At 47.3% G+C, this 10823-nt stretch overlaps 1 protein-coding gene across 1 annotated transcript in view; it reads left to right on the top strand.

Annotated features, from left to right (window-relative positions):
- The first annotated feature begins 390 nt into the window (after positions 1-390).
- Positions 391-10823, top strand: part of PYGB (glycogen phosphorylase B) — a 39142-nt gene continuing 28709 nt past the window's right edge. Inside the window, exons 1-3 of the mRNA XM_008141153.3 lie at positions 391-744; positions 7859-7960; positions 9971-10049. Coding sequence (XP_008139375.2) covers positions 502-744; positions 7859-7960; positions 9971-10049 — 424 coding nt within the window. The 5' untranslated portion in view covers positions 391-501. The remainder of the gene's footprint in view (positions 745-7858; positions 7961-9970; positions 10050-10823) is intronic.

Here is a 10823-nt window from a genome sequence, read left to right as displayed (position 1 = left end):
GTGGGGTGGGGGTGGGGAGGAGCGGGGAGCGCATTCTTCCCCATCTGCCCTGGGCCTGGGGGAATAGAGGCAAACAGGACTGCAGCTTCGATTCCTGGAGTCGTCCAGCTCATCCAGTCGTTTCCCACTTCTGCCGGCCTTGGCCAACTTGGGGTGAGACCCCCCCCAGCTTTTGAGGGTGGTTCTCATTTATGAAACCGGAAGCCGCCTCCAAATTCCAAGAATTAAAGCCACACCCCGAGACCCCACTTCTCAGGGAGACCACACCCCACTCAGAGGGCCCTCTCTCCCAGGGCCCCGCCCCACCCCAGGGCCCCGCCCCACCCCTGCCTCGGCCCGCACTCGGCCCCGCCCCCGGCGCAGGGCGCAGGGCGCAGGGCGCAGGCGCGGTCGGTGCCAGCGCGGGGAGCTGCAGTCCCTGGCGCCAGAGCCGCCTCCGCATCCTCGGTGTTCGCATCTCCTGGCCGCTCTCCCCTTTTCTCTTCTTCCTCAGCCGGCGCTATGGCGAAGCCGCTGACGGACAGCGAAAAGCGAAAGCAGATCAGCGTGCGCGGGATCGCGGGGCTGGGCGACGTGGCCGAGGTGCGGAAGAGCTTCAACCGGCACCTGCACTTCACGCTGGTCAAGGACCGCAACGTGGCCACGCCCCGCGACTACTACTTCGCCCTGGCGCACACGGTGCGCGACCACCTGGTGGGGCGCTGGATCCGCACGCAGCAGCACTACTACGAGCGCGACCCCAAGGTGAGGCGCCCCCGGAGGCCGGGACCCGACCGGGGGCCCCGCTCCGCTCCTGCCGCTCCGCTGCCCTACCCCGAGAAGGAAAGCCCTGGGGCAGGGTTCCTTGAGCCACAGGCCCCTGAGAAATAACAGCGAAGCGTCGCACCTCTCCCCAAAAAGAGGCCAGTGGGGCCGCTGCCTACGGAACGTGTATCTAAGTTGAGCACGGTCCCCCCTGTCCGCCCTCACAGCCCATCGGGGTGGTCCGCTCCCTGCGTGTCGTGGAGGAGAGGAGCCTCGCGAAGGCCCTGGCCGCCCCCGCCCCCGCCCCCACGCGCGCACATTCCCGGGGGTCCGCCTGCTCTGGGCCGAGCCGCCAGGCCCCTTGCGCGAGGAGCCCGGCCTTGCCTTGGTCCGCTGCTCCCCGAATTCCTGAGGCTGGGAAACCCGGCGGAATTTTCCAGCCTGTCTGTCACTGGCTGTGTGCCTCCGCGATGGCTGCAGAGTTGAGGCTTCCTCCTCCCCCCGCCCCCCCTCCCACCTCCGGTTTTGTGCGGTTCTGTGTGTGTGAGAGGGAAGACACTGGACCCAGGCCTGGGTGTTGTATGTGTTGGGAGGGGGTGGACACAGTCATCCGCAGGGAATAGGCTTTTTGATGAGAAGAAAACCGTCGGAGGCGCTTGCTCAAGCAGGAGGGGTCCCTACGCTCAGAAAAAGGAGCCCGCGAAGCAGGCGTGCCTTTGAGGTTTCCACACCTCCCCTGAACAGCTGCTACTTACCTTACAGTTCACGGGGGTGAAGTCATTGTCCCTTTTTTGATTTTGCAAAAAATGTATGTTTACGGTAGAAAAATACAAAACACACAAAGGAAAAGTCATTGATAGTCTCCGTTACTTTTATCTATATTAAAATATAGCTGGATGTCCTTTTCCCACTCCTCTATATCTGAACACATTTTTAAAAAGTATATTGCATATGCAGTTTTGCGGCATTTCTGTTTCATTCATCAACTGTAACTTTTCAACAGCTTTAGCGTGATCGGTGTATCATAGGCTTGGCCAGCCCCCTCGGCCAGTTTTGTGTGTGGTTTTTTTTTTTTTTCTCTTGACCGTGGAGAATTTCGTCCTTTCTACTGCACTATGGTCCAGGGGAAGCTAGCAAGGAAAGGAGACACTCCAAGGAAAGGAGTCCGTTTGCAAAGATTTGACTCGCCGTGTACACCTGGGCATGGAACAGTTGTTCCGTTGATAGTTGATAGTACTTTAGAGTATTTTCATGTAAGAAATGTTTAATAATTGCTAAGAGTAAGGTGTGTTGCTTTTCCAAACATATTCTGGGCCACTCCATTTTCTAAAAGAGAGATGGTAAAAATAACAGATTTGTTGGAATACCAACGAGGCATCTTCATGTTTAGTATGCAAGGCGGTGTGGAAAGAAGTGGCACCAAGTGGCTAAAACAGGTTATTACAACAAAGGTTTGGCTTGACTTTGCCAGGGAAACCGGCCCGGAGGCAGTGGCTCCCCCAGAATCCTCTGCTGATGGCAGAGCTCTGCTTCGCAACATCATTCTTATTGTCCGTGTAGCAGATGACAAGGGTACGGCTTTGCACAGTCAAGGGCATTTCCCTGGCGTGGGACACACCCCAACATACTCGGGCTCCTGTTAGAGCTGATGTGTGTTTACAGTAGAGCCTGAAGAGGCCAGCGATGGGCTCAGGGATGACGGAAATGACCTTTCATGAGCAAAACGGGTTTGTCATCTCCAGTGAGTGCTCTGAGTTTTGATGGGCTGCCTTGGCTACAGGTGGAAACCCTTCTCTTTTAAAGAAACCGCAGCCTGTAAATGGAAGGAGACTCTTCTGGACAGGAAGGCCCTTTAAAAAAAGAAAAAGTGGAATTTATTAATAAGTGCTTCGGTCTCGCTAATTCAGGTTGAAAATAAGCTCCTTGTCTCCTTTTTCTGCAAATGTTTGCTTGTAATGGACCAGAAACAAGCCCCAGGAGGGTCAGAGCCCAGGGAAGTGGGCTCCCAATAAAAACCCATGCCCTAACCGGTTTGGCTCAGTGGATAGAGCGTCCGCCTGCGGACTGAAGGGTCCCAGGTTCGATTCCAGTCAAGGGCATGTACCTTGGTTGCGGGCACATCCCCAGGAGGAGGTGTGCAAGAGACAGCTGATCGATGTTTCTCTCTGATCGATGTCTCTACCTCTCTATCCCCCTCGCTTCCTCTCTTCCTCTCTGTAAAAAATCTATAAAATATATATATTTTAAAAATCCTGCAAAGCCACACCCCCAGCCCCAGGAATGGCCTCAGGGGCTTGTACCACCACCCTCCAGACTGGGTTAACCTGCTGATATATACTTACTAAGTTAAAGTGATTTTATTTATTATTTTTGTCTTTTACACAATTATGCAAGTCCTTATGATCATTGGAGGAAAAATTTAACAGTACAGATAAGCCAAATGGGGAAAAAAAATACCTGTAGTCTCACCACTTAGTAATATAACTATAAATATTACAAATATTTTGTGTTCTACATCTTTTTTTCTGTACTAGTCGAAGCATTTGTTTTTATTACACTAAAAATATCATGTTGTATGGACTGTATCCCTACGATGAGTGGGTGGAATAGCTAGTTTCCTATGTACTAGTAACCTGACTATCCTGTCCTGGTAGTTAGTAGATGGAATACTCAGTTATTTTGCAAACAGCTAACAGCATTCCTCTATTAAGTAGATGGAATAGCCAGTTTATTATGTAACATGACTACTGTATCTATGCAGTGAGCATGTGGAATAGTGTGTTTACTATGCCTACTGCATCCCTGCAGTGAGTGGATGGAATAGCCAGCTTACTATGTAACATGCTTATTGCATCCCTGCAGTGAGGGGATGGAATAGCCAGTTTACTCTGTAACAGGCCTACTGCATCCCTGCAGTGAGTGGATGGAATAGCCAGCTTACTATGTAACAGGCCTATTGCATCCCTGCAATGAGGGGATGGAATAGCCAGTTTACTCTGTAACATGCTTTTTGCATCCCTGCAGTGAGGATGGAATAGCCAGTTTACTCTGTAACAGGCCTACTGTATCCCTGCAGTAGGTGGGTGGAATTGTCAGTTGACTGTCCTTTGGCCTGCTATATATTTGCAATGAGTGCATGAAACAGCCAGGTTCCTTGGCACCCTTTTAGTGAGTGGATGGAATAGTAAGTTTATTATTTTTTTATTTTTAAATATATTTTTTATTGTTGGTAGTATTACAGATATCTCCCACCCCACCCCCCACTTGAATAGCCATTTTTGTATGTAGCTGGCCTAATGCATCCCTGCACGTGAATGCATGGAATGGTCAGTTTATTATATAATCAAGCTACAGCATTTCTGCCTGAGTAGGTGGAATAGGCAGTTTACTATGTAAGAGGCCATGCATCTCTGCAATGCGTTTGTGGAATAGCCAGTTTGCTGTGTTACGGGGCTGCTGCATCCTTGCAGTGAGTGGATGGAATAGTCAGTTTAGTATATAACTGGCCTTCTCTACTGCAGTGAGTGGATGGGATGGTCTTTATCTCTGCAGCGGTTGAAATAATGTTTCCTATGGCTCTTTCTTATATGTTATCTCAGTGGTAGATTAAGGAAAAGGAGTGCTATCACAGTGTCCAAACAGATGTCTTAAATATTTCTAATAATGTAATTGTAATGAATACAAATAATTTTTGGTTTGCTGGACCTGGGAGTTAAAGGAAGATGATCTACAGCAGTGATTTGTAGCCTTCACTGCCTATAACCCCCACTTCTGAGATTTTGTTTTAATTAGTCAGAGGTTGGACCAGCCAATGGAATCTTTTTAGCACACCCAGTTGTTGTGATGTGTTTTTAATTGTGAGTGTGAAGTTAGCCTGACAGCAGATAGCTCAAAGTTATTTTCTAGAAGCGGATGATGGGTGAAGTTTTGTGTTGCTGATTACCCTGACAGCTTGCCAAGTGCAAGTAGGTGAGACCGTCATTTTATGCGATTAAGAAGCCTATTTGAATGTGTGCCATGAGTTTTCGTAGAAGACAATTTGGCCTTTTCTCTTTCAGGTTGTGTTGGTTAATAATCTATTTCCACTTGGTTAGACCACAGTGCCCAGATATTTGGTTAAAAATCATTCTGGCCCTGGCTGGTTTGGCTCAGTGAATAGAGCGTTGGCCTGTGGACTAAAGGGTCCTGGGTTCTATTCCGGTCAAGAGCACATGCCCAGGTTGCAGGCTCAATCCCCAGTGGGGGGCGTGCAGGAGGCAGCCAATTAATGATTCTCTCTCATCATTGATGTTTCTATGTCTCTCTTCCTCTCCCTTCCTCTCTGAAATAAATAAAAAAATAAAATAAAATTTTTAAAAATCATTCTGGATGTTTATGTGAAGGTGTTTTGGGGATGAGATTATCGTTTATATCAGTGTACTTTGAGTAAAGCAGTTACCCGCCCTAATGTGGGTGGTCCTCTATCAGTTGAAACCCTCAATAGAACAAAAACTAACCCTCCCCCCCCCCCCCCCACCCCCACCAGCAGACGGCCCCTTGGACTCCAAATGCTTACTCTTTCTTGGGTCTTCAGCCTGTGGGGCCACCCCTGTGTTATGTCAGGGCCAGCTCTGCCCTGTCCAGCAGGGAGGCAGCAGTTCGCGTGGGAGCCACTCTCTGCTCACCTGGCCACGGTAAGATGGCTGCTAGTGTGTTAAGACGGGGTCACAGACAGAATCTAATGGACAAGAGTAGCGTTGCTGTGTTTTCAAGGATGCCCCATCTCTGCTTATAGAATCATGTTCTTCCTCTTGGTGAAGGTGAAAGCAATTGCCCCAGTTTTTTTTGTTGTTTTGTTTGTTTTTTTCTCTGAATGTTAGAAAAAGTTCTTTCTTTCCTTTTCATACAAGGCGTTCAGACCTCTTTATCAAACAGACTCTAAAAACTCTTTTAGGAGAGGGAAAAGAAGTTGGAGATCTCTCAGATTCATCTCAGTGTGTAAAGAGCAAAATAAGGCTCTACCTATGGATGCTCAACCTCATTTCCACAGTTAGCGTTTATTAATGCCTAAGATGTCTTTAGAAAATTATATGTGTGTTGATCTTCTTTTCATCTGTTTGTGCTGAAGAGCTTCTTTTATACTTTTCTGTGATATTTCCTGTGTGTAATAAATAAACCCAGTTTTTAAAAAGTGAAGGCCGTCTCTAGGTCATTTAACATATGGCAGATTGGTTTAGCCACTATGAAAACCATATTGAGGTTCCTCAAAAGATTGAAAATGGAACTGCCTTAGATTCAGCAATTCTACTTCTGGGTATATATTTGAAGAAACTCAAAATACTAATTCAAAAAGACATATGTACCCCTATATTCACTGCAGGATTATTTACAGTTGCCAAGATATGGAAGCAACCTAAGTGCCCATCAGTAAATGACTGAATAAAGAAGACATATAGTAAGATATACAATGGACTATTACTTGGCCATAGAAAGAATAAAATCTTACCATTTGCAACAGCATAGATAGACCTAGAGGGTGTTATGCTAAGTGAAATAAGTCAGTCAGAGAAAGACAAATACCATGTGACTTCACTTATATGTGAAATCTAAAGAACAGAATAAAAAATAAACGAAACAAACAACCTCATAGATACAGAGAACAAACTGTTGTTTGCCAAATGGGAGGGTGGTTGGGGACTTGGTGACAAAGGTGAAGGATTATTAAGTTCACATAGGCAGTTATGAAATAGTCATGGGGATGTGAAGTGTAACATAGGAGATATAGTCAATAATCTTACCTAATAAAAGAGAAACATGCAAATTAACCATCACTCCACTACATCCTCAGCCAATCAGAGTGAGTATGCAAATTAACAAAACAAAAATGGAGGTTAATTTGCATATGCAGAGCAGAGCGGCTGGGAGGGGCGTGACGCCTGCTATGAGGGGAAGGGGGGCTGCGGAGGGAGCTACTGGAGTGGTGCTCTGGACAGAAGCGAGGACTTGCCGGCTCCCGGGTGGTGGGGGAACAGGGACGTGCCGGCTCCTGGGCGGCCAGGAGTGAAGCCAGGGAATATCGTGCAACGGGCCTCTAGTCCTATATAATAAAATGCTAATATGCAAATAGACCAAATGATGGATAACCGAACAACCCGTCGCTATGATGTGCGCCGACCACCAGGGGGGCGTGTGCGGAACATGGTGGGCATTGGCCGCAGCGGGATGGTGGAGCAGGTGAGTGGGGACACCAGACCAAGGCAGGGCGCCAGTCGCTGTCGTCGGGGTGAGCCTCTGGTGGTTACTGAAAATTCTTTGTTCCTGCACACCGCAGTCCCACCCAGCGCTTGCACCTGCTGCCGGCGCTGGCCCCACTCGCACTCACTGCCAGCTCTGGAGCCACCACTCGCACCCGCTGCCGGTGCCCAGCACCGGTCCTGATCACTTGGCGCCATCAGCGGGTGTGAGTGGCGGCTGCTGGCCCCAATCACTCCTGAGGGCTTCTCCACCTCCCCCTGCTCCTGAGGTGCGAGCAGGGCCGGTGATGTCAGTGTGTTGGAGTGGCAGCAGCGGGAGCGGGGCTGCTGGAAGACGGGACTGGGGGCCGCAGCAGGAGGGGCCAGGCGGGGGCTCAGAGGATGGGCCAAGACCCACCCCTGTGCCTACCACAGCCTCGCGGCCCACAGTTCCTTTCATGGTGCACGAATTTGTGCACTGGGCCCCTAGTATTGTAATAACTATGTATGGCACCAGGTGGGTACTAGATTTATGGCAGGGGAGAAATCACTTGGTAAGATACATAAAGGTCTAATCTCTGTGTGGTACATCTGAAACTAATATAACATTGAATGTCAACTGTAATTGAAAAATTAAAAAAATTAAAAGAGTATAAAAACAAAAAAAGAAGGGTTCCCTCATAAGATGCCCTTGGAAAACTGAAGGTGGCCAAGGCCTGGTGAAGGGAGTGAGTTCATTTGGGGATGTGCCGGTAAGTTCTGGGTTAACATAAATGAAACCCCTATGTAGGTTCTCTTAGGATTCCACTCATCATCATCATCATCATCATCATCATCATCATCATCTGCTTGTGCGTGGAGATGGAACGAGAGATCTAAGATGCTTTCTTTTGCTCTCTCAGCGCATCTATTATCTTTCCCTGGAGTTCTACATGGGCCGTACTCTGCAGAACACGATGGTGAACCTGGGCCTCCAGAATGCTTGTGATGAAGCCATCTACCAGGTATGGGTCCTGGGGCCAGGCTGCCCGGTAGCCTCTCCTGTTGCTCTGAGGGTTTAGTTCAGGCCCCACAGCGGTGAGCATTGACAGAGGTGAGCGTGGGTGTTAGGATTTGCCGCCACCTAGGACCTGGGAAAAGTCTGATGGTGTACTCTGTCCTTCGTGAGGGAGAATGGGTTGGTGGGTGATGCTCCTCTTTCTGAAGGGGAGAAAGTAAGAACTGGATGGAGAGCTGTTAATACAGTGGAGTGCAAGGGCTCGATTGCATTGTAATGCTAAGGTTTGGAGGCTTCTAGAAACCACTGTATTCCTCACGCCCACCCCAGGGACAGATTTACAATGTGGCAGAAGTATTTGGTATTGTCCCATTTCTCCTTGCTTCATTGAACTGGTAACCTACCTCCAGGGTCCCTCCTCTGCCCCTGAGATAACCTCTTGGGCTCATCCTATCCTCTAGTTATAAAATTGCCTTTCTCCCCTAAACAGAATAGAAACTGCCTTTGCTTAAGGGCTCTTCACTAACAGTTGTTTAGGTGGAGGTCTTGCACAGTTCACTTGCTGTTTTAGAGCAGAGCTGGATTCGATTGTGTCTGTTTTCTCTCTCTGTCCCACTTCCCTGGACATGGTCTTTCTCCCTCACCTAGATGCTCAGTGTAGAATTTTCTGAGTGTGAATATGCATCGCTTCTGCCCTTTTGCACATACACAGAAGGATCCTTACCACGGTCGTCCTACCTTCAGGAACCTTCCACTGCTTCTGCTTAGGTTCGGTTTGGTTTTGAGGTGGGAGGTCTCTGGGGGCCTTCTTGGAGGAGGTGTGTGTGAGCCTTGCAGGGCCATCAGGCAGCCCAGCATTGTGGGGGATCATGTCCGCCCCCCTCCAAGACTAAGCTGGTAATGTCTCGGGTAAATCCCCCCCCCCCCCCACATTCCAGATATTTTTTGTGGAACACACTCTTTGAAATTGTTATGGGAGTTAAGTCAATATTTTGAAATCTAAATCAGATGACTGTATGTGTTAGCACCATTCAGTTTACTTAATAGATGCTAAACTGTTTTGTATGACTTTTATGTTTTTAATTTTCTCACAACTCTTCTTCCACTCTTTGTAACTTATTAGATTTTCAAAGTGTAGTCTGGAGACCCTCCGGTTCCCTGAGACCTTTTCAAGGGGTCCGCTAGGTCAGAACTATTTTCATGACACTAGGATGTTATTTGCCTTTTACACTCCATACTTCATGAGTATGCAGTAGAGTTTTCCAGATGCTATATGATGTGTGATATTTCAACATATTGAATGCTGGAACAGAAAATCCATTAAAGAATTTTGTAAAAATATGAAATACTGCAACTCTTCTCAGTAAATAATTATTTGTTTTTAAATATAGTTATTTTTTTATTAAACAGTGTTGTTGATTGTTAATGTGATAGGTTTTATCAAGTTAAGATTAATGGAGTAATTATCAATACAACATAATTGAGAGCCCTAACAGCTATATTCTGGGATGGTTTTCAGTTAGGTGAAGTGGTTGTGACTTCGTTGCTTTTTCTCTAATTTTTAACATACCATATCTGTTTCACAAGTTGGCTTGAATATAATTGGAATGCCACGGAAAGGTGTTTTTAGATTTGGGTTTAAAAAGATGTCATGTAATTATCATTAGACCATGCAAAATTAGAGAATTACTAAAACCATTGGTTTCATTTTTAGGAAACATGTTATAATCTGTCCACTATAAGTAAATCAGTAATACAGCAGTATATATCTTTGGCTATTAAACCAAGTCTCATTTTGACTGTAATTCTTAAGTAATTTGACAGCTTTTGAAATACCTGGAAACTTTCATTTTCGATCAGCGATTAAGCATCAGATTTTAACATTGGACTTTCAAGTCTAAAAGGAAGCAGACTCTACCCTTTGATATAAACTCACAGGGTTTAAATATCATTCCACCTGGTACTTGAGTGAAAATATTAAGTAATGTGAAAATATTGCCTCTGTTTTTATTCACAGTTGGGGTTGGACTTGGAAGAACTGGAGGAAATAGAAGAGGACGCTGGCCTGGGGAATGGAGGATTGGGGAGGCTGGCAGGTAACCCCAGGCACCTGTCTAGGACAAGATTGTCCTAACATGGTGCCTTGTCAGTGATCACATGGTGAGGCCAAGGTCACCCATGCTCCTGGATAAAGTGGTCCCTCAGGGTGGATGGGCGAGTGTGTGCTCCAGGTCAAAATCTTTGCCTCTGGCCGGGAAAAAGTGCAAGATGTATGTCTCTGTCACCCAAGGGGCCCTTCATAACGATCATGAAGACCAGGCTTGCCAGTGTTGGGTGACTGGTGCTGGGAGGGGATTCCAGTATACCAACCTCACTGCACGATCCCAAAGCCAGTCATTGGGAGAAAGACACACACACACACACACACACACACACACACACCCCTTACAGAGCTCTCTCCCTTTGGGGGATGTTGCTCCCTTGGTGAACTCTATTTGAGAGCATACTCAGTTGTTGTTTTTCTGTTTTATTTATTTTTGCCAGTGTTTTAGGGGAGAGGGAGCTGGGTTAAGAACCGAGAAGTGGAAATAGCAGTCACGGTGAGGTTTGATTTTACTGTGACATCAAGGCGCTTGGGCCCAGGGTCTCTAAGGGCAAAGATGACTTAGGTTTTGTGCTGCTCTTGTGTTGGGGGCCGAGGGGAGGGTGGGCTCAGGCCCCTCCCACTTGGCGTCATGGCCCCTTTTGGGAATTGTCATTTTGAAAAGGGAGCAAATGCCCTAAAATTTAGGTGATGGGGGGGGGGGGGTCATGTGCTTGTATTTTTAAATTTTAAAGTAAATTCTTCATAAATTATAAATGCGACATGT

Source organism: Eptesicus fuscus, chromosome 12 (genome assembly GCF_027574615.1).
Source record: "Eptesicus fuscus isolate TK198812 chromosome 12, DD_ASM_mEF_20220401, whole genome shotgun sequence".
NCBI lineage: Eukaryota > Metazoa > Chordata > Mammalia > Chiroptera > Vespertilionidae > Eptesicus > Eptesicus fuscus.
Note: the sequence above shows the minus strand (reverse complement) of the source record. Positions and strands in the feature narration are given on the sequence as shown.